Raw genomic sequence first — 22,780 nt, 5'->3', positions numbered from 1 at the left:
TATAACTGTGAAAGGCACCAGAGGACTTTAAGCATACGAGTTCCCGAGGCCACTAGGTGCCCGTGGAACTCAGCAAACACAGCAGAGAATAGCAGTCATCTCTGTCATTTATTGAGTTTGGGCCTCAGTTTTTAACAAAAAACTGGGATCCCCGTAAAACAATAATTGTACTTCAAATCTGATGATGAAAAAAATGACAAAAAGAGCTATGAACTCAGCAAATATAAATGAATTTATATTTTATTAATTTTAATACTCTCTACATACGTATAAAAACCACGTAGAGCACAGCATCTCATCTACTAACGGGTACACGTAGGGATTCCCAGGTCCTTCCACTACCCAGGGGCCCCCAGCCCACAACATAGGGATTATTGGATTACATTGCCTTTCAGGGCCTCGCACCTCTGAAATGTTATTAATCTATGCTCATAATACTAATTTTAAAGCATTACTTGCATTCACTGTATAAAGTTAAGGAGAACAGAGAAGTATGCAATATATCTTCGAAAGATCTCCATTACCGTTTGTTAGGATAAAGTTTCAGTATAAGAGTTGAGCTTCAGTCGTCCGAACTGTTTGTGTATGAGGATCACTTCACTCCTTGACAGTGGGGTACAATTCTTAACCTAACAGTGGACCAAGGAAAAGCTGGGCCCATATCCCAAACCTTCCTCTTTCCACAAACCCCATTATTTGTCATATTAGAAGGCAGGAGAAGTAGTTATACCTAATTTTCTTAAAAGAGTCTATCTTGAAAAGTCTTTTCCTGAACCTTATTTCAGTAGCTAAAAATGAAGGCAAAGTTAAGTTTGGTCAAAGGAAAGGGGAAAGAAATCTGATTTCCAGGCTTTCAAGAAAAGACTTAAAAAGAACAGAACCCAGCGCCAGGTATCGTATTTTCCCCTAAAAATGTGTTGAAAGTAGTCTCATGAAAGGTGCTTGGAGATGAAAAAGAAATCATAAGGTTAAAGGAGGTCAGAGACGGCGGCTGGCCCCGAATGGTATGACAGAGTTTATTGCCGGATTATAAGACCCTCTGTCCTCACATCATACTGCTCCACTGCTGAAGCAAGATTATTTTTAGCTGCTTTTCCCATATTTCAACTAGACTTGCTCAATATTTATTATTTATTTTTAGTTCACTTGAAGTTATAAATGTTCCAACTATTATAGTACTCTACTGTCATATGTACACATACATACATATATTTGTGTACATACCTGAGATTTCCTATTCCTAAAAATATAAGCGATACGGGCTCTATACTCTACACAGTATTAAGTTCTAGCTTCAGTTTTTTCAAGAGCAAGAGTCACAATTTTGCCCCCCTGGGTAATCGTTAGAATGAATCCCCCCTGAAATATGCCGTCCCTCCAACGCTCATTATTATAAAGTCACAAAATTCAGGACCTCGGTTCAGCTGGAACTTGCCAACTTCTCATCAATAGTGAGATTTTTTTTGCAAGGTGTGCTTAATTCTGCATCATTTGAATATCACTCTGGGGCGGCTTAAGTCTGAATGGAGCGCTGCTGTTGTCTGGCCTGCAGCAGTCAGCAAGCGAGAACATTCAGAAGGTCTGCCTCTAGCTAGAGTTATTCTGGGGCAGCGAACACAGTGTGAAGAGCTTCTCAGAAGCCTCACTTCACTGCTCTCCCCTCCCTACTCAGAGGGAAAGGAATTTTATTTATTTATTTTTGCCTGAATATCCATTCTTCCTCTATTTACCACCACTTCAGATGAGTTCTTTTGGTTGAAAAGAAAAAGGAGCCATGGGACAGCCATCCACCCTTTGCCCCGGGCCACCTCATTCGTTCCACCGCTGTGTGGCCTGTTTTCTCACACCCTTTCTGTCCATGGCGTTTATTCTTTCCTCGGCTATTTTATGCCAAACAAAGTACTCCAGCACCTGACGTAATACCAAATTCGGCTCCGCGGTCACCATTACCTCTACCTGAAGATTTGTCTTCACACCAAAGTGGCCTTGTTGGCAGGTGACCTGTCACCTGCTCCGGTCTCCTTCCCACAGGAAGGTGAGCCTGTATTGCCTCCAGGCCTCAGTTCCCTTTGGAGAAATGAGGTGTTTGCCCCGCACAACTTGGCTTTCATGTAGGTGTGGGCCCCCTCTGGCTCTCAATCCACGGCCCTCTCTGCAAACCAAACCAGAAGCTTAACGAGAGGCATTGTGCTTGGTTGCTATGTCAGGTTCGCTCCTAAGGGGACGTTTCTGAGTTTGGTGCCAGCTGTGGGAATCTCTATGATACAGACAGGGTGGGGCCTTAGGTAGAAAGTCCCTGGGAAAAGGTCCTGGTACCTCAGGTATAATTGACTTTTATTGGAGACAGAGACCAACCAAGTTTGTGCCGTAATCCCTGTAGCTTCGGCCAAGCTCAGGGATATATGAAGAAATGGATGTAGGTTTCTACGAACAAATCCCTATAAGTCCTGGGAAGTTAGGTAAACATTTAGTAGATTCCTTGGACACTGACAGCCTCCCCAAGGACACCCATCGGTGGGGAGGTAGCATGGATTTTAAGAAAACTTTCGGTGGAAAGAAGCAAATTGGCTTCATCTAATAACAGAATTCAGCTGCTACCTGTGTGTGGTATTGTTCTCCACATCCAAAAACGGGGACTCTCTTAGCAGTGTTACCACTCATGGTTATGGATTCAGTTATAGCCTCTAACCAGGTGGAATGCTAAGGGTTCCAGCAGCTCTGAGCTGTGTGTCTCTCTTTGGCAAGGCCTGTTTTTATGGTTTCGGGCTCACTCTAATCCTGGCTGTGAAGAGGAGCCCCCGTTTCCACTCTGGGCACACCTGGCTGGCACCGTTCAGAGCATCTACCAGATATTCTGAAATGGTTGCAGAGGTACCAGGAAGCAAAGACATCTAAGCTGGAAAGTCCCAGCACTTGGGGCAGCCCTGAACAAGTCTGCCCAATTTTGTATAAATACTTAGACAGGCATGAAATGAATTTTCTGGATGTCTGGCTTTTCTTCCTATTGGCTTCTCTCTTCATTTTTGCTGCTGCTTCCTTTTTCTTTTTCTGCTTTTTCTTTTTCTTTTTCTTTTTCTCTTGCTAATTCGGATCCAACCAGGTAGCAATGCATTTTCCAGGGAGCCTTTTTAAATAGTTTCTTCCATAGTCTATTTAGTGGAAATGCAAGCTGTTTCAGCCTGTTAGGATCCAAAAAAATTTTTAACAGTGTTCCCTTTGCATATTTTGAAGTTAGATGATAATTCCTTGCCTTTGATAGAATCGACCCAAATTAGAAATATTTCTCAGGTTACAGATACTACACTCGGCAGCTCCCTTTTTCCCTCCCTTTTTTGTTAATAAGGAAGTTTCTAGCCCTTCTGATTGTCCCTCTTGCACACACAAGACTGCCCTTCTGGCCACATGAAGCCAAACGGAAACACTGACAGCAGAGGTGTGAGCCCCATGGCTCTCAGGGCCTGGTTAATGCCAGCTGACCAGGAGCAGCCTGCCCTCACCTCTACTGCCCCAAACACACTTTTTGCCAGCACTCAGACTTTTGGCCCTGGTCTTTATCTTTTTAAGTGGGCGGCAAGGGAGCCTGCTGTTCAGGTCTCTGTGTGGGTGCTGCCGCACCAGAATGCGGTTTAACAGAAAGCAGAACTTCTTACATTGGGATGTCAGGTCTGCTGACTGAAAAACGCACAAAGATGAACGCCAGCAAAGCATTGCTAGTCCGTACTTGGGAGAGTAAATACCTCATCGGAGGGGATAGAGCCTGAAATGGAACTTAATGGCTTCCCTGAAAAATGTTTAAAAATGCATGTGGCTCAGTTCCATGTTAACACTGCAGCAGTCAAAATAAACTGGACCTGTCAGTAGCCAGCGCAGAGAGAAAGTTATGAATAGACTTATTTTGTAAGGTTGTCACTTTACACGCCCAGAAAAACCAACCAAGGGTAACGTCGGCTCCCTCGGCGTTGATTTTGGTTAAATCCCTCCCTTGAATGACCTCAATTTAATTTGGCTAGGTATATGTGAGTTGTTGCTTTTTCCTGGTTTTCTGGAAAAGAAATTAAAAATGGGGGCTACACAGATGTTGCCCACTGCACGGAAGGGCTGAGCACGCTGGTAGAAACCATTCCCGGATTACTGAGAGCACCCCCCTGGCTTCTGAATGAACGCCTTGTTACCTGGAAGTGTTTTCAATATAAAGTTTGGCAATTAACCTGCGAAGCCAAGAGAAAGAATCGCCCTTTCACGCACAGCTGCTGTGTTCCGTACCCCTGGTAGTGTTGGGCCCCTCGCTGAGCCTGCACCCCCTTCAGAGGTGATGGTTCCCCCGATTCCTGGTTGGAAGGACTAGTCCACTTCGTCTAGCTCAGCCCAGCAAAGATCCCCAACGATGATGACCGGCCTGCCTGCCCTTCCAGAAGTCCACCCTTAACGACATGGGTAATGTCGGGTTTTGTGTGTTTCCTCCCCTGCAAACAAATTATCCAGGACATGTTCTTTTCAGTCTTGGCAGATGGCCACTTAGCCAGGCTGTCAAGCCTCACCTGATTTATGTAGCAGTAGCCCACTACTCCAAATCCTGATTTCTAGAGTCGGAACTAAACCCAGATCCCAACCCGCAAAAGCACAGGTCTGGGCACTATAGATGTAGCCTCCCTGGAGAAGCCCAACCCACCCAGAGGCACAGACAGCATCCTTTTTAATCACCCCGAAGGGAAGGGCCACCCCATGCCCACTGATGCAGTAATAAGACAGCGCCATCTCTCAGGGTGAAGAGGTACTGTGGGTTCTTCTGCGGCCCAGGCTAAAGGGGGGGGAATAACCTATTTCATTTTATTTTTTTTTTCCAGTTCTCTCAGGCCAGGCACACCACAGCCCTTTGAAACGATCTGTGTCCCTTACCCCACCCATGAATGTGCCAAACCAGCCTCTAGGACATGGATGGATGTCTCATGAGGACTTACGAGCTAGAGGACCCCAGTGCCTCCCATCCGATCATGCCCCCCTGTCACCACAAAGCAGTGTAGCCTCTTCAGGAAGTGGTGGGAGTGAACACTTAGAAGATCAGACCACTGCTCGTAACACATTCCAAGAAGAAGGTAGTGGTATGAAAGGTGAGTGACGACCACTGGCAACAGAGTCCATCCCTTTATTTGGAATCAGGAGGGTGAGAAGAGAGGTAGGCAGTGAGGAGGAAGGAGCCCGCCCCTCCCCAGGCTGATGGAGTTGACCGTGGAGGAAAGGGCTCGGATTCCCCTTCCAGGGCTTCTTACCAAAACCTGGGAAGAGCAAGAGAGGTCAACACCCTCTTTTTTTTTTTGAATGCAGTGACTTGCAGACAATTAAATGTGTCACAGCTGGCGGTGATAGCATCTACTGTTTGCACGTACGTTCCTGGTCTGCCCTGTTTGTAAAGACGCTGAGCTGCTCCAGCCTTCTACCTCACTGCTTTGGCCAGGGAACCGTCAATAATTTAGCAAAACAAACCGCAGGATCTTTTTTCAAATCTCTCGCAGTGTACAATCGTAGTGTTGCTTTCTTTCCTCTCTCCCTTTTCCTTTGATATCCAAAGAAGCTTGCAAACCCTTTTTCTCTGCATCTGTTTAAGGGACATGAAAAAAATACCACTGAGACTCTCTGACAGTGTTTTAAGCCTGATAGCAGATTTGCATACAGGTGATAAAGGCCTTTTGTGCAGCATAAATAAATGTTCCTACACTGCCCTGTAAACCTCTCCTCTTCTAAAGGTACTCATCGGGAGATAGAGATTTCCAAATTACCCATGGTAGGTTCAGAGAGGATACGCACATTCTGTATGTTTAGATGCAAGTTGTTCAAGGGCTGGGAAGCCCTTAGGGAAAGATGCTCATCAGAGACACATTAATAACAATTTTAGATGGAGAAACAAGAGCTAGTCGTGCTCCTGGGACTACGATGCTGAGGGGAGGCTCTGAGGGTGCCCTCGTTGCTGGCATGCATAGTCCTGAGGTTGTGCTGTTTCTGATCGTACCCTTGAGAAGAGCTAGTGTTGACATAAGAGGCTGTGTACTGAGTTTCCTCCCCACCACAGAAGCGTGGCACAGAGAGATGCCCGCCATTGCCCAGGTGCTGGTTGTAAGTGAGCGCCAGGCTGAAAACTGGAGCTTGCCCACCAGGGGACATGAATCGGACACAAAGACACTTCCCTGGAGCATTCCTCCCTCCCAGCTGCTCAGGCCAGCATCCTCCCATCCCACCACCATCTGTGGTGGATACTGTGCTGAGTGCCCAGAGCGGGTGGGACACATCTTGATGTTCTCCTCTCTCTGGTGATAACAAATGGGTCATTAAAGGTGTTTAACAGGCAGCAAAAGCAGTGGCTCCTTTTGGCACGGTGGGGATGTGTGTCCTCTCTTCTTTCTCTTTCACAGTTCTCGGGGAAATGTGTCATAATTTTGGAGACCTACCAAAACCCATTTTGGAGTTTATGCTACATGGTTCTGTGTTCAAGCAGCTGAGCCCCGGGGGATGAGTAGCAGGGGAGGCTCAGCCATGCTTGGCCCGAGACGGGCAGAAGCCATGGTTACTCAGGACTAGCTTCTTGCCGGGCGAAGTGGAGCATCTGGACAGGTGGAGTGTCTGGACAGATGGTTTCCAAGAAAGCTACGCGTGGTTCTAATTGGTAACTGTGGGAAGGAGGCCCGGCCTTTACGTTGAAGGGCTTGGAGGGTCTTGCAGGAAGCCTGTTGTTCTCCAGGACACAGGCCTCGCCCAGAGGCATGCTGGGTCTGCTGTCTGCTTATAGGAGCTTCGTTATCTTTTCTTTCTTTTTTCCTTTTGCTTTCTTTTCTTGGTTTTCTTTCTTTGTTTTTGGTTGTGAAGCTCTCTGTATACCTTAGACATTCTCCCAAAGCAGGGAAATGTTTGTTCATTGCATGCTGGCCTTTTGAGGTGAGAAATGAGTAACGAGAGCAGGCTTTTAAAGAGAAATGAATGAGAGAAAAATGGAATAAATGTCCTATCCCTGTTTTAGAATCAAAGCCGAAATATTCCAAAGTCCAAGGAACATCCCATCTATCCGCTTCTTTGATTCCTTCTTTTAGAATTGGTGAGAATTGTCCCCTCAGAGCTTCTTCGATCGGAAAATGATGCAGATAAGATCTGATAGCCAAGATTTTCTATATAGGCCCAAGGCATGTGATCAGAAAACAGGCTCTTTGGTGACAGGACTAAACAGAGGACCCTCTTCTGTGTATATCCACCTTCTGCTGACCTATTGAATGGTCCTTCTTCCAACGTATACAGTCCTTAGTGAATGAAATGGCAAAACCTATTTGAAGGAAGGAACATGATAGACGATGAGGGTTCTATGTGTGGGAAAAGTATATTTGCAGTTCAGCTGGTAGGTCAAGCCGTAGGAACATCCACACCTGAAAACAGCATCATTCCAGAGTGTGGGGGCCAGTGTTTATGCCACACGAATGCCCCTCCCCCGCTGCACCTGGCAACAGCTTCCCTCGAAGGCCACCCCTGAGGACTCCCACCATCAAGCGCTGCTCAGGATGGCCTCCCAGGAGAGCGCAGAAGCAGCCCTTAACAAGCCTGTCCTAAGAGTGTGTCATACGATTCCCCTGTCCAAGAGCAGGCACCAGTTTAAATTTCCAAATTAATTTGTATTTTTCTGAGAAATGAAATCTGAAATCAAATGAAGTGCTTTTAAAGAGCGCTAGCTCTTCCTCTTGGATCCATGTCTCTTCCTTTCAGTGACCTGGCCCTTTGGCAGGAGTGTCAGCCTTTTAAAGCTACTTTCTGGTCCACTTCAGGATGCCATCATCTAATTGCTATTTTCCTACTTTTTAGACACCCAGTTTACGAGAACAACAAGGAATCTGTAGTAGAATTTGGAGGAGTTCCAAATCTCCAGGGGACGCATGTCAGCCCTCACCCCACACCTTGGGAAAAGAATAAAAATTCCCGTAATTGAGCTTAATTTAGTGTGAATTCATCTTTCTTGACAGCAGCTGTGCGTACTTTGCCGAAACGCTGTGTTCATCCGAGGCTTCCTTTTCATCCAGACAGATGAGCCAGGTTTGGCTACACATCGTCCCTTAGGAATGTGCCTCTTGGGTCCAGAGTGGGAAATAAAGCTCACAGCCCAGCATTCTTGCCCTTTTTTTTTTTTTTCACAAACATCCATCTCTCCCTCTTTTCGTCTTGGTGTCAGCGTTCCCTGCCAGGGATTGTCACTAAGTTCCCTCCCAAGTAGACCAGCTCCTGCTCTCAGAGGATTAACATCATCTGCCTGCTTTGCTGTGTTTTTCCTTTTATAGTAAACACACATCCTGAAGGTTTAAGTCAGCTCTGAAGCACTGAGTGGATGTCCCTGGCAGTAGGGATCTCAAACTAATATCTCAGGCTCAGGGAAGCGTGGGATCAGCTACTCAACTAGAAATTAATGAACAGAAGTGGGACACTGAATGGTGATATGGAAGTTTCCCCTTCAACATGCCCTGTGGAGGCTACCGGTTACACACGTTTGGACTGAATAGACTGATTGCGGTTTCTAAATTCAGTGGTCCTTCTTCCTTGCAAAAGCTTCACTGTGACTTATCCCAGGGGAAAGATTCTCGATTCTAAGTTGACACTCAGTCCTATTCTTCTCCCCTCCATATCACATTAGTAGAATGTGCTCTCTTACCCCTTCGCTCATACAAAGCCTCCAGGTGGCCAAGAGGGGAAAAAATGACATTCCCATAAATTCCTGAAAGGAAAAGAAAATAGAGAACAGAATTTCATTGGTGGGAGAAGTACATTTGGCCCTCCTATTAGCATCACGTCTTCAGAAATTTTGTATAAACCCAACACCTAAAGACTTATCCGAAGGCAAGGGCTGCTCATGAGTGATATGGCTGTTCTATGGGAACAGAGACGAGGGAAGAAAGACTGATTAACAGGTTTCATTTTTGTCCTCAGCAAGTCAGCTGCCTTTCTTGAGCACTTGCTGAGAGAGGCTTTGGACTGGTTATTGGGGAGTCAGAGGTGAAGGAGATGGTCCCTGCCTCAAGGGACTCGCTATCATGCGAGCCACAAACAGAGACCTGATGCATGTGCACATCTGTGAAAATACCTTGTCTCAGAGACTTGCCCTGGGTCGAGGCAGGCAGCAAGGAGGGCCCTAATTCAAAGTGGAGGGAAGTCAAGGAAAGTTCCTGGAGGGGGAGAGGCCTGGAGCTTCAGCTCAGAGCAGGATTACAGATTAGCCAAATATATAAGGTGAGGGAAGGGCATTCTATGCAGAGGGAATGTTACTCGTGAAAGCGTGGTTATGAGACAGCTTGACCAAGTGCATCATCCGATGGCTTGTGTGTTAGGGGCACGTGGGAACAGTGTCTGGAGAGGGACGAGCCGGATGCTAGGCATTGCAAAAGATTGGAGCTTTTATCCTGACATGGAAGGAATTTAGCAGCAGAATGACCTGCTTAGATTTACATATCAGAAATAGGACCTGAACGGAAGAGTGGGAGACATACCAAAGTAGGGGCGGGGCAGGGGATTCTGGATTTGGAGGCCAGCTGGGCGGTGGGGGATGTTTCAGTACCTGAGGAGGAAAATGAATTTGGACCAAGACGGACAAAGGAGACAAGGTAGTGTGTTCGTGGGGTCTTCGTAAGATAGACCTGAGAGAGCTCTGAATTGAATTGCACTGATTGAATGTAGACAGGGATGGAGCATGAGGAATTTAGGACGATGCCCAGCTTTTTGCCTGGGACATCTGGGTAGCCCATGATGTCATCGACAGCAAAGAGTAAATCGGAAAAGAAACAGACTGGGAGGACAGCATGCGGCAGGCTGAGTGCGGGCACCTGTAGAAAATTCCAGTGGAGGCGCGCCAGCCAGGCCCACAGTGCACCATGCTCTCCCCTGGCTCAGCCTCCCTAGCATTCTGCCTCCCTGTGGTGAAGTTCATGTGGGGAATTCACTAGACTTCTGGCTAGTAAGGCCCATAGATTTAGTCTCCTAAGACGGAGAAGCTCCATGATTTTCTCATTGCAGTTGTCGGTGTGAGAGGGGTAGAGATGGGGCGTGGGGTCTGTTTCTCTTGAGATGAGTTTCATCCTCACCATTATGAATTAACATTGGATAGTATACTTATGAGGTATGGAACTATGTTAGTATAAAAATATAGGGGTAATTTAAACTTACGTTGCTTGCATATAGACATGATAAAGGTAAAAAAGAAACCTTTGGGTCCAGTAACCTTGATAGAAACATAGCGATTAAGAGCGGAGGGAACCATGAAAATAGGCTCAGGTTTTCTTTTCTAAAGAATCTTTCTTAGGTGAAACTTACGTAAACTTTTTTCCTCCATAGCAAAGGAAATATATTGCCTATTCTGAATTAGCTGGTTTGGGCTTTTGAGTTGTAGACCTTTGAACTTCTGCCTGTCTTAGAATGAGATGAGGGAAAAAAAAAATTGAGAAGTGTTATTTTTGTAAGACAAAGGAACCCATCAGAAACCTTTGTAAGAAAGGTTGTGAATACAGCATTTCTGAGGGTCGTAAGGATGTGAATGATGGAAAGGGAGTGACACAGCCCCTTGTGTGGCTGGGACACTTTTCAGCATGGCTGTCATGGGAACAAGTTCCTATTTTCTGAATGCTGACTTTCTAGATGCTGTCTCGAATTCATCTAACTTAAAGGCCAGGATTTAGTAAACGTACTTCACTTTCTTTATTCCCAAATGCCAACATACGACCTGTGTGGATAGGTCCTAATGGGCTCAGACCTGTGCTCCCTCTTTTCAGATAGGCTGAGAGGCCCTGATATCTTTGAAAAGTAAATCCCCAGGATTCCCCCAAATTCTAAAGGTCGTGAGACTTACAGCTGCTATTTCTTACAAAGTGTGTGTCTTCACCTAAAGTGCTTTAAGGACAGCTGTCAATGTGGAGCCCAGCTGCTGTTGACGCAAAGCAGGCTAAGAGTAGAACAGCACTTACGGGTGTCATAGCCGATGGAAACTGGGAGAAATTTAGTCCTTCTGTTTGTATCAAACACTTCACAGAGGGTATTTTACCCAAACTCGACCATCTCTGTGCCTTCCAAGACCCACACATGCTCCCCACAAGCGTGGAAGCCGGAGGCCACCATGGACACGTCCCAGGATGGCGGAGCCTGCTCCAGCCCCACAGGGACCCGAGACCAAGGCACCTTCTTTCTTTTGCTCAGAGGCTGGTACAGAATGGGGCTGTTCATTCCGCTCTGGCCAAAAATAGACTTCAGTTATCTTAATGGTGCTGCTAGACTTCTTCATTTTCGAAAGACATGTTTTCCTTCTTTGCTTCAACCCTGAAGAGTTAGTCCCTTCTTGCTCCTACGTTGGCTCTTCTCCCTCCAAGACCAAGGATGCAGTCGTGTCTTGGAGAGAGAGAGGGAGTTGTTTGAGATTAGCCTGGCTCTCCATGGCGAATGGGAGTTGCTCTTCCATTTGCAGGTACCAGGACCACCACAGTGAAGCCTCTTGTGGAAAAGGCGGCTGTTCGTGGTTCTGTCTTCCAGGGATGCCTTACTCCCTACCCGTTACATCGTTCCCCATATTGAGCTCTTCTGCAGTATTGGTTCCATCTTTCTCTCGTGTGGGGCCTCCTTGTTTGGGGGGCAGGTGCTGCATGGCCTGTTGACCTGAATGATATTTGCAGCCGTTCCAGCAGCAGGCATTTGAGCAAAGCAGCCCAGGTTCTAACTGGAGCCCAGCTTCTGTATGAGCTGTAATATGCACCACAAAGCCTCTCAGTGGCTGATTTATCCGAGCTCTAAAAGGTAAATAGAAAGCGTAATTGGAAATTTGACCCACTGGTAAAGACCAACGGGTGGACATACCAGCATATAAAACATGGGTGAAGCACTGTTATCAAAAACGCCCATGAGAAGATGAACCACCGTGGACTGCAGCAAGATGTAGAGGAGCTCCATAAGGATGGACACTGTGGCATGGGAGCCCACTGTCCACACAGGGATGGTGCTGCTTTCTCCCAAGAAACGTCCTACCCTTTGCCCTTGTCAGTTTCCTTCATGGGCTTCTCTTCCCTCACCTTCCCCTAAAAGCCTGGTGCTCCCAGGGCTCCACCTTGGCTCTCCCCTCTTCCCCGAGTAATCTCACCCACTTCCATGGCTAAAACAACTACCATGTGCTACTGACAAGGAAAGTGTTTCTCCAGCTCAGCCCCCTCTTCAGAGGTCTTGACCAGTTGACTTCTCCACCTGGATGGCTCAAAGGTGATGACACTCAGCTGACCTAAAGTGGAGTTCACCATCTCTCTCCTCTCACCCCAAATCTGATGCTCCCCTGTACTTTCCTACCAAACCTACTCAGAGGAACCATTTTAGGCTCCTTTCTCTCCCTTATTCCCTGTACGTACTTAACCTTCAAGTGCTGTGGATTTACATACTTTCCTTCTCCTCTGCCACTGCCCTCCTGAGCTTGGATTCATCTCCTGGCCTCCACTCCCACTTCATCCTGACCAGCCTTTACATCGACAGCCATCATCATTCTTACATACTCATCTGATTGTGCCTCTACTGCTCAGATTTCAACAGTTTCTCATCACCCAAGCCAAGGTTGACTCTCCTTGGTTCGGCGTTAGAAATCCCAATCATCTGACCCTTGCTATTTGTCCCGTCTTATGTCTAAGCTCTTCTCTAGAATTCACCCAAGCCTTTGCTTGGCCTGGAACGCTCTCTTGCATCTTTGCTTTGCTTATGCACTGCTCCTGCTTCCTGAGACGGCTTCCTCATTATGATCTGCCCAGTGACTCCAGGACCAATGCTATTGTGACGCTATCCCACTTCCCAAGGCAAACCCAAATGCCCATTGTTCTGTGCCCATCCCCCCCCCGCCCCCCGCAGAACTTTGAGTAGACTTAGCACTTGTCCTGCAACTTTTATCATTTTTTTGTGAGTTACCTGTTTTTTTGTATTAAAAATTCCTTGATGGCAGGGACATGCCTAGCCCCCATAATAGGCATTCAACAAATGTTGAGTCAGCAAATACCAGGATTCCCACACTTGGCAAGGAAGTCAGTCCCAGCATGTAATAAAATCATCTTTATCTTTCTCACACTGCATAAGAGAATAACTTTCTAGTCTGAGACCTCCATTGGCATATCCGTCAGAAACAACCCAGATGAAGTTAAATGGCTGTGTACCAGCCAGAGGCAGGAGCCCAGGCGGCATGCATGCTTTCAATCACGTATCAGCCACTCCAGGAAACACCCCTGTTGGTCTGTGTCTTCCAACCATAGGCCTGAGGTTATGTTAGCTGGTTCTCAGCTTTGCATCCAACCATGTAGTATTTGGACCATGGGAAAGGAACTGAGCTTTCAGTTAGAGTTTGTCCCTGGCCAACATCTTACAGAATCTAGCCTCCAAGTCATTGGAGTTCCTGGCTTCAGAGGAGTGAAATGGTCAAGGCACTCAGTTCTCTGGTGTGTTTCCCTCTTAATGGAGTTTTGTTTTAATCCCTGGCAAAGGAAGGTGCCTCACCACCAACCAAGGGGTGAAAGGTTAGTAAACTACATTCTTAAGAACTGGGATTTCCTCTTCTCTGTTCATCAGTTCACGTTGCAGGAGGAGATGGCACATGGCACTGAGCTAGGAACTGACCCTCTAGGAGCAGGTTCAGCCTGCCTACCCAAAGCACATATGGCCAAGAAGAGCTTGCATTTCCCCAGAACATAGCCAGAAATAACTCTTCAGGAAGGCCTAACTCACCATGTTCTGAAGCTGTGTAGGAACCTTTTCTGGGGAAACGACTCCCGGTGACCTACATTTTGATTAAATGAGTGAGGCAGGCTCTTCATCCCTCTAACCAGGGAAATTCTAGTTGTCAAAATACTTTTATAGAAAGGAATGAGTACTGATTGGACTGAGACTTGCCAAGCCAAGATTTGCACCCCACTCTCCCCGACCCTTAAAACACCGTATTGTCACCTTGGCTTATAAAGCACCCAGTTTGCATCATGATTTAGGAGCTTGGGATTCTATTTGTTTTATCATCAGTGGATTTTGCATGATCAAGCTGTAGGGCACCCAGTGAAAATTTAGCCCATGAAGTTGCTGCATATTCTTTTATGACAGACTGTACCCAAGCATGGCATTGGGTTACCCAGACTTCTCTGAATCACTATCACTGAGTTTTCTGAGCAGCTACTTGGGGCCTTTCAAAGATGTAAACAACAAACGTGAAACCTGGTGACAAAGCAGTAACATGTCGGTGGCCTAAAAGCCAGAGATATATCTATTTGCCGCTCGCTCTGTGGAAGTATTAGCATTGTTTTAACAGCAACAAAAGCATGACGGAGAATCAAGTCTGGTCGAATAGTTCCAGGATGTCACCAGAGGGAAGCAGATGTCCTGAACTCTTGATCCAACCACAACTTGAGTTGGGGAGGATGTGAGGATTGGTACTATGTGGCTGGGGAAGTCCTGTCTCTTGTGGTTAACAATGGTCCCAGAAGAACTCTCCACTTGTCGCAGTAGAATGAAGGGCCTGCAAGCACAGAGTCAAGTGACTTCTCGCCTGAGATGACTGAGTCTGTTCTTAAAATGCCATTGGCTATCCAATTCTGTTTCTCCAGAAATTCCTCCTCTTCGGTCTTCACATTACTGCAAATCAAGAAGTAACCTCACCAGGCCCACTCTCCCCTGCTATATCTTTGAGTTTCAGGTGATCATCCCATACCCACATTCCCTGAAACTAGGTTGGGTTCACCCAGGTGGCAGGGCCTGATATCAGAGTAGGCCAGGCCTCTTTAATCAGTCCCAGTTAGCTACTCTAAACATTAAAAAATGAGAAGTTTCCTACTTATTTTGTAGTGTTTGTGGATTCTGTCAGCACCTCAGAATAAAACACTTAGCGGTAGATAGTATCTTGCAATCAACATGGTTAGTAATGGATAATAGTTCATAGAAAGCATGAATAACGTTTATCCAGTGCTTCAGCATTTCAAAGACTTTACAGTCACTGTTTATTCAGCCTTCCCACTGATGGGCTATTTGGTCCTCATTCTACAAAAAGTTGATACAATGTAGGAAAAATCTGGGAATCTGGCAACCTGTCTTTAGTCCCTATTTCACCACATACTTGCCCTGTGATCTAGATTTAATGACTTAATTTTGCCATCTGTAGAATGAGCTGGGGTGGGGGAAGATGATTCTAGAGGCTTCTCAAAGTTCCTATCAGCTCAAAAACCCTGACTTTAGAGCATGGGCAAGTGCTTTGTTTTGGTTGTACTTAGCAAGGTAATGATTCTCCTGTGGATTTTCAATACAGTTACTGTTTAATTTTCCTAAATCTAGAATCCCAAATGTAGGAATTATTTCAGATGTGCTTTGGAATTCCCATTATCCCATAGTCTGGGCAATCTTTGGACCTTTCAAGTCCTGATTTGTGGTTGACATTTGAGGAGGAGGTCAAAGACACATCCAGATACATGATTTAGCTAGGGGAAATGGTCAGCAGACACACACACACACACAGACACACACACACACACACACACACACACACACACACACACAGTGTGGTAGTTTTAGAGTGCAGGATGCCCTTATTCCCACTGGGGTATAGGAAGTCAGAAGAAAAATCAGGCTAAGAATGACAGCAGCTCCACCCATGGGGAAAGTGCTGCTGCCTGGATTTTTTCCTATCACTGTGGAAGTGGCAGAAACAGCATATGGGGATCTGCACTAAACCTAGAAAGAAATTATCTTGAGGATGAAGACTCATCATATGTAGTTGACGTTCTAAGTCATTTCTTTCGAAATCAAAAATGAAGTCGTCTGGCTAAAGCAGTGAATCCCTGACATTTTGGGGGCCATGAATCCCTTTGAGAATCTTATAGAAGCTGTGGATGACCCTCTGCCCAGAAAAGCACCCATATATTCACAAATTGGGATGAAATTTTAGAGAATTGCTGTATGCTCTGAAGCCCACGGACCCCAAGTTAGCCACCCCCTGGTGTAAAGGGTAAGGGAGCCCAACAGTGGGAATATCAGAACTAGATCAAGGCTTCTAAGTCTGTAATTTGCTGACAAAATTAAACAAGTAGTAACATAAAGGTTTTTTTTTTCTTTCGTTTTTTTCCCTCTGACCACCACCTTCTTTTCCTTTCTCTCTTCCCACATCTCTCGTCATCTCTTCTCTTTCCCTCTGAATTTCTCTCCCCATCTCCTGTGCATCTCACACCACAGATGTTCCAGCCTGGTTAAAAAGCCTCCGCCTGCACAAGTATGCCGCGCTCTTCTCCCAGATGACCTACGAGGAGATGATGGCCCTCACTGAGTGCCAGCTGGAGGCTCAGGTATGTGCTTGGCTGGCTATCCCCGAGAAGGTAACCCGGGTGGAATCTGACGTTCAAGTCCAAGGCAGACCTTGTTTGAACCCGTACCTGTACCCACCTGGTAGCTTGCCTTGTTCTAGGAACTGCCAGGTGCTGGCCAGCATGCCATGGTGAGTAGGGCTGGGTTCTTGCCTTCAGGGTCCACTAAGAGATGGGAAGATGAACAGGTAACCACAGAGTAAATGAGGGTGAGAAGGAGTGTTATGAAAAAGAAATAACCTGGGTGCACACTTCTGGGCTGCTAGGGGGGAAACAGAAGAAGTAACATTGACCAAGACCTCAAAGAGTCTGTGTCCCTGCTTTTGTTTTCCTGGGCCCCTCCCTCTGTCTGCCCAGCCAGGGCTGGTTTGGAGGATGACAGATTGGTTGTGTATTGTCCAGTCCAGTTATAAATCACCTGACTTCTAGTAGTTAGGAAGTAGAAGCATCAGCTCCTGTCTCAGACCTTCCCCAACACTTGTCCAAAAGCACATTCAGACTGATCTTAGTTGGAATGGAGAAAGTTGTACAAAGTATTTTCTTCTAAGCACCCTAAATAACATAGGACAGCCATCGAGCATGGGATTACCCCAGGTCTCAGATGTCAGTTCCCTCTGTGTGCTATAAAAGGACAAAGTTCCTCCTTCCCTCTGTGGGTACCGAAGCCCAGGCCAGTCAGCAGAGCCCCTGAAACTAAGCATGTTTCCTACCATGCTGTGCTCGGGCAAATAGGTCTGACCAATGTCTTTGTTTCCCTTGTTTAAAATGCTATTTGCATGTTTCAAATTGACCTCAGTTTCCTTTGAGTGGTGATTTGAGAGAATTAATGGTCTGAATGGGCTAATAGTATTTCCCCTGCAGGAAGAGGAGATTATACCATTTGGGGCATGGCTGGTCTGGACGCGGACCTCCCAGCAGATCCTGGTTTCCCACTGCATATTCAGTATCCACAGTTAACCTCTGCAGGCCTGGCTGAATACCAGTATTGAGTTGTAAGACAAAGCCCAGAGTCACTGCACATTCTCAGAGAATGAAAGGCCCTAATTTCAACTTCCTAACACTTCTCCCACTGCTTTTTTATCTCGATCACTCCTTGAGATCCCCAGAACTGATGAGAACTTCTTCTAAGAGCATTCTTGTGTTTGGGTCAGAGTTGAGAAAAAAATCTCAGTCATCAGTTGTTCGACTTGAGAAAAAACAAGAAATAATTGACACAGAGGGCAAAGCCAGAGGCCAGCACAGACTTTTCAGAGTAAAAATTCACTTGAACCCAAAGTCAAGGCTAAACAGAAATATGCCCCCAGTGCTTTATCTTAAAGAGTGGGTTTAGACATGATTTGAGTCTTAATTTTCCTCAGTAAAGGCAATACCTCTGGTGTTCCCATCTTTAAGAGAAATTTGATGAATATTTGCGAGAGTCATCAGAAATTTATATTAGAGACCTGATTGGAGAAAGAACCTTCTATTTGGAAATTTGCAGTCTCTCTAGTCAACACATGTTTAACTGAATCCTTGGGCTCACCACTGATGCACAGTTAAGCAGATAAAATCCATAATCCTAACTGTGAATCCTAATCCTCTATCTGAAGTGATGACTGAAATATAGGTTTAAGTTCTCTATTCTCGTTTTCCTTATGGAGAACCAAGAGGGGCTGCAAACTGACAAAAACCAGCCTGTGTTGTCTGACAGCAGGTGAGAACTGCACTGGATTTCATGTCTCCTCGAGATGGGTAAAGATAGGAAAGCTTTGAGAAAGCAATGCGTATCTCTGTATGGGGTTGGAACCTTCAGGAAAACTGGAAGGGACCGAAATGATGAAACCTGGACACAAGGAGTGAGTGTATGACCTAAAAGTCATCTTTTAAGACTATGAAGAAATTTCATGCTGGATGGGATAATTGGCTATTTCTCGTTCTCCTAAAGGCCACAGCCAAAAGACACAGGCAAATATGTAGCCAGATGGAGTTAAAGTATTTAGTAAGAAGAGGTCGATGACAGTGGATATTGAGGAGTTACAATATTTAGTAAAAAGAGGTTGATGACAGTAGATGTTGAAGAGAGAGACAAATGGGTATTTACTAGTCTGCACACACGTGGGAACCAAGAAGACAGTAAAGTACTAAATAGCTTCCAAGAATCTCTAAGCTGAGGCTTAAAAATATGTTTTTAAATATAACTTTTACTTCATTACAGAATGTTACCAAAGGTGCAAGACACAAAATTGTCATCAGTATTCAGAAGCTCAAAGAGAGACAGAACCTCCTGAAGTCTTTGGAAAGGGTAAGTTACTACCGGGTGATGGGCCACTTCCACCTTCATCGTGGGAAAATGGGCCAAGGGAGATTCTCAGTTGAAAGTGTCATCGGCAGAGCTTGTAGAGAGTATCATGCTGTTTCCTTACCCAAGTCAGAAAAACATGAAATGATTTTGAAGTGAAGTTTCCTGGTTATACATGCTTCTATGTAATTTAACCGCTGAAATGGACTTATTCCCTGCATCCAGGCATCCCACCACTGGCCCTCCCAGAGCTCTGCCTTTATACATTTGTAGAGATGAAGGAGTGTTCAGCCCACAGTCAGAGGCTGCAATCTTGACACATGAGTGTAGCGAACATACAGATGTGCTTCATCCCTGCTGTCCACCCAGGGAAGGATCTTATTTTGAGAAAAGCTGCCCCCAGAGTGGCAAACACCAAGTAAACCCCAGGCTTCAACAGAGAGGATCAAAATCATTTGACAGGCAGGCATGGTAGGCTCTCCAGAGAAAAATTTCAGACATTAACCTACCAGAATGGGTCCCTGTGACTCTGAGAGGAACCATCTCAAAAGCGCACGGTGCTGAAAAAGAGTTTATTCCATTGTTAAAAGCAGTTTGTTCGCTGCTACCATCCCTTTTTGTGTGCTGCCTAAGCATGTTCTCTTCCTATCATTGTATCTGGATGTCGCCACAGTAAGGATGTCATTTTTAGGGCTTGGTGACTTTATGAGTTCATCTAAGGTCCAAAAGAGAGCAGGCCTTGTGAGTCAGTGCTGCTAGGCCGCAGTGTGGAGATCCTTGTATATTGCTGTCGGGAGGCAGCAACTGGGAGGCAGCTGGGAGTGGTGGGTGGGAAGGTACTGATATTCGCTGCCTTCAGAGCTTGGGTTGCAATCTCTTCCAGTAATCCCAGGGTGCCTTTGGAAGGGAGCAAAGTATTGAGGTAGGTGAGGCGAAAGCAAGTTTTGTAAGCACATAAGCATTTTAATGTCATGGGAATTTTTTTTTACCTTATTCACAAAGATGTGTGACCACATATAAAATTATGCTTAATGCATATCTTATAAAATATAAAGTAATATGTAGTTACAGAATATACATCTTTATAAGGAAGGTGGGTTTTTAAACCTCTGGATGGATAGATAGAGGCTACTCATAGGCACCTCCTGGATGAAAGGCCTGTTCTTAATTAAAGTGAATCACCAATGACAAGTAACCTATCCAAGTGAACTTGAAGTTGTTGTTGTTGTTCTTAATTTTATATCAACTCCTCTCCCAGGCAGTTTGCCTAACAGAGTGATTACTGCCGTTTTTATATAACTGTTCCTTTTGGGGGAACATTCAACAGGCCAGTTTTCTCCTTATCTGTTAAAAAGCACAGAAAACATTTTACATAAGGATTAGATTGCTAAGCATTATGGTAAAAGAGCGATGTTTTCCGCACTATTTCTGGAGCATCCTTCAAGAGCTCATTCATATCCTCTTGTCACTGAGGATATGCACCCACCTGGGGGACAGAGAGATGGAGTTGCTGTTGGCTCCACTCCATGCAACGTTGGACCAAATCAGCACGTGGAAACAGCAAGGTGGCTTGGGCCGCCCTCACGTGCCACTGACTTTCTATCTAGCCTGTCATAAGTCGGTGACACTTTCTGTGTCCTATATTTCACACCTAGAATAATGTTGACTCCACAAAAAGACCTTCTCCCTGGGTCACTGGACTGGGAATGTTAAAAAGATGACAGGGCTTCCCTGGTGGCGCAGTGGTTGAGCGTCCGCCTGCCGATGCAGGGGACACGGGTTCGTGCCCCGGTCCGAGAAGATCCCACACGCCGCAGAGCGGCTGGGCCCGTGAGCCATGGCCGCTGAGGCTGCGCGTCCGGAGCCTGTGCTCCGCAGTGGGAGAGGCCACAACAGTGAGAGGCCCGCGTACCGCAAAAAAAAAAAACGATGACAGATGTAATACAGAGTCTGAAAGCAGCTACTGGCCAAGCAGAAAGCATGATGAGTTTACTCGGTGTGACTTCTTTGAGGAGGGAAGCTGTGGACAACCACGTTGGGCTTGCTTGAGAACACCGAGTCCAGACACCTGCGAGCTTGTCCCTTCGGGAGCTGATGGCCTGGGGGTGGGAGTGCAGCTCTCCTCAGCGTCCACTGAGGACTCAGCCCCTGGCTCTGTTCCCTCTTCTCTGGGAGCCGCGCCTGTCCCGCTCTGCCAGGGAGAGGGCTGTCGGTAACCCGTTCCCACATGGGCCAGCAGCGACAGGCTCCGATCAGCCATTTCTCTGACATTCCCAGACATCCTCAGCTGATTATGCTGTTGGAAACGCTGTCATCATGCCCTTGCCTCCTATGGCATTCTTACGTCACACAGAACCCAGAGATTTCTAAGGAGATGGCCGGGACCCCGCCCGTGGCTGAGTTCATAACCAGCAGCCGCTGCAGATAAGCTCTAGGTCCAGAGCGCTTCCACTCAGTTACTGAACACTTACTAAGCAGCTGCCTTGGACTAGATTTCCCCTGTCCACTGGAGGCTCACCGTGAGGAACTGGTGGGTCCCACCCTCGGGGAGCTCGGGACACGAGGTACCACAGATAGATGTGTAGTAGTGCTCTCAGAATCCAGCGCGATCCACCTCATCGCTGAGGCTGGTGGGGACGTCTTCCTGGGATGAAACAGGCCACTCCACCGCGATGAGGATGGAAAGCAGAGGGGAGCCAGTGCTGGCGGGAGGACTCGCTGGGAGCCCGTGGCCAGTGGTGGGCCCCTGAGCCAGAGCGGGGGCCGTGACGGTGGAGAAGGATGAGAGAGTCAGTTAGCGGGAGTCCGGGCATTGGCAGGAGGTGTGGGCTTGGGTGTCATGAGATTTGGGAACTGAAAATAGAGGAGGAGCTATAGCGTGGGAGAAATGGAGTTGAGTCTGGCGGATGCAGTCTGAGGTGCCTGTGGGACACCCAGGCAGAAACAGCCAGTCAGTGTCCAGGAGAACAAGTCTAGAGTCCACAAGGCTTTGAAAGGCTCAGCTGTGGGTCGTTTGTGTGTGAGTGGTGGTTGGTACCCCCAGAAGTGTGTGGCGAGTGACGAGAGCCGAGAAGAGACCCTGGGTGGGGGGGCAGCAGAGGACATGGAGGGACCAAACAGCGACAGACCCCTGAGGGTCAGAGAGCTAAGGAGGGACCATGGAGGAGTCACATCCCATGAGGACTGTCACTGCGCCCTGGAAGTGGCCACCAGCAGCTCACTGGTAGCCATGATGAGTAGGGTTTCAGAGAGATGGGAGGGGAAGCAGAAACCCAAGAACCGGCGAGCATGAAAGGATATCGAAGCTGTGGGGTCAGGCAGTGTAGACTTCTCAAGGTATTTGGTAGAAAAGGAAAAGGGAAGATTAGAATGGTCACTAGGGCAGATTTTCCAGCATTTATCTTTAATAATGAAAATGTTTCCATGTGCTTTTATTTACTGTCTTTTTTCAGCTGACTCCCAAATGATGAAGCTGAACCATTCTCTGAGCCTGGGAACCTGGCCTGGAGAAAGGAGACACACACACACATACACTCGCACACACACACACACACTCACAATCACACACTCACACACATACACTTCTGTGTTGCCACTGCTCCCTGTCCTGGCAGCATCCTCACGCTGCATGGGTCCCGGTAACTGTAAGCATCTTAGGGCAAAGATTCTCTCATATTTGTTTTTACACCCCCAGTGTCTGACAGTGCCCGGCCCGTAGGGAGACTACAGTTAAGTAGATGCAGGAGTGCTGTCTGTTGGGTGAGGAGTCCAGTTCTTCTCACACAGAGAGAAGGATAGAGCCATGGGAAGTTACGTAAGTGCCGGGGCCGCCACTGGCAGCCAAAGCTCTCGCTTCCAGATGATGTGCCCCTTGTGGCTGTTACATGCCCCTAGAGAGGCTCTGAACCAGTCTTCCTCCAAGACCTAAGAAAGCCAGGCCAGGAAGGCTGAGATAGTCAGATTGTAGCCTCCTTCCCACTTGTCGACCCTGAGCTGTGCCTGCCTGAGTGGACTGCTGTGCAGGAAGGACCAGCTTTCCCACTTCTGCTCTCACGTGAGCTCCTTGGCTCTGCACGGGAGTTAACGGGCAGCTTTGCTTCTTTTTGTGTTCATAACACAGGATTATATTTATGGTATGAAGGATCAGTGGAGA

General features: G+C 46.8%; 1 protein-coding gene across 6 annotated transcripts in view; it reads left to right on the top strand.

The window, feature by feature from the left end:
- The window catches only part of SAMD4A (sterile alpha motif domain containing 4A), a gene marked incomplete at its 5' end in the record, with an annotated part of 233,905 nt that overhangs the window by 175,669 nt on the left and 35,456 nt on the right, over positions 1-22,780 (top strand). For 4 of the 6 annotated variants that reach the window (XM_079906295.1, XM_079906294.1, XM_079906293.1 and 1 more), the window contains 3 exons: positions 4,845-5,108; positions 16,222-16,331; positions 18,544-18,630. In XM_079906295.1, coding sequence (XP_079762421.1) covers positions 4,845-5,108; positions 16,222-16,331; positions 18,544-18,630 — 461 coding nt within the window. The remainder of the gene's footprint in view (positions 1-4,844; positions 5,109-16,221; positions 16,332-18,543; positions 18,631-22,780) is intronic. The other 2 variants (XM_079906297.1, XM_079906296.1) reach the window with 1 other exon arrangement.

The sequence above is a fragment of the Stenella coeruleoalba genome, assembly GCF_951394435.1.
Source record: "Stenella coeruleoalba genome assembly, chromosome: 2".
In the NCBI taxonomy this organism is placed as follows: domain Eukaryota; kingdom Metazoa; phylum Chordata; class Mammalia; order Artiodactyla; family Delphinidae; genus Stenella; species Stenella coeruleoalba.
The sequence above is the reverse complement of the archived record's forward strand: the minus strand, read 5'-3'. Positions and strand labels throughout refer to the sequence as shown.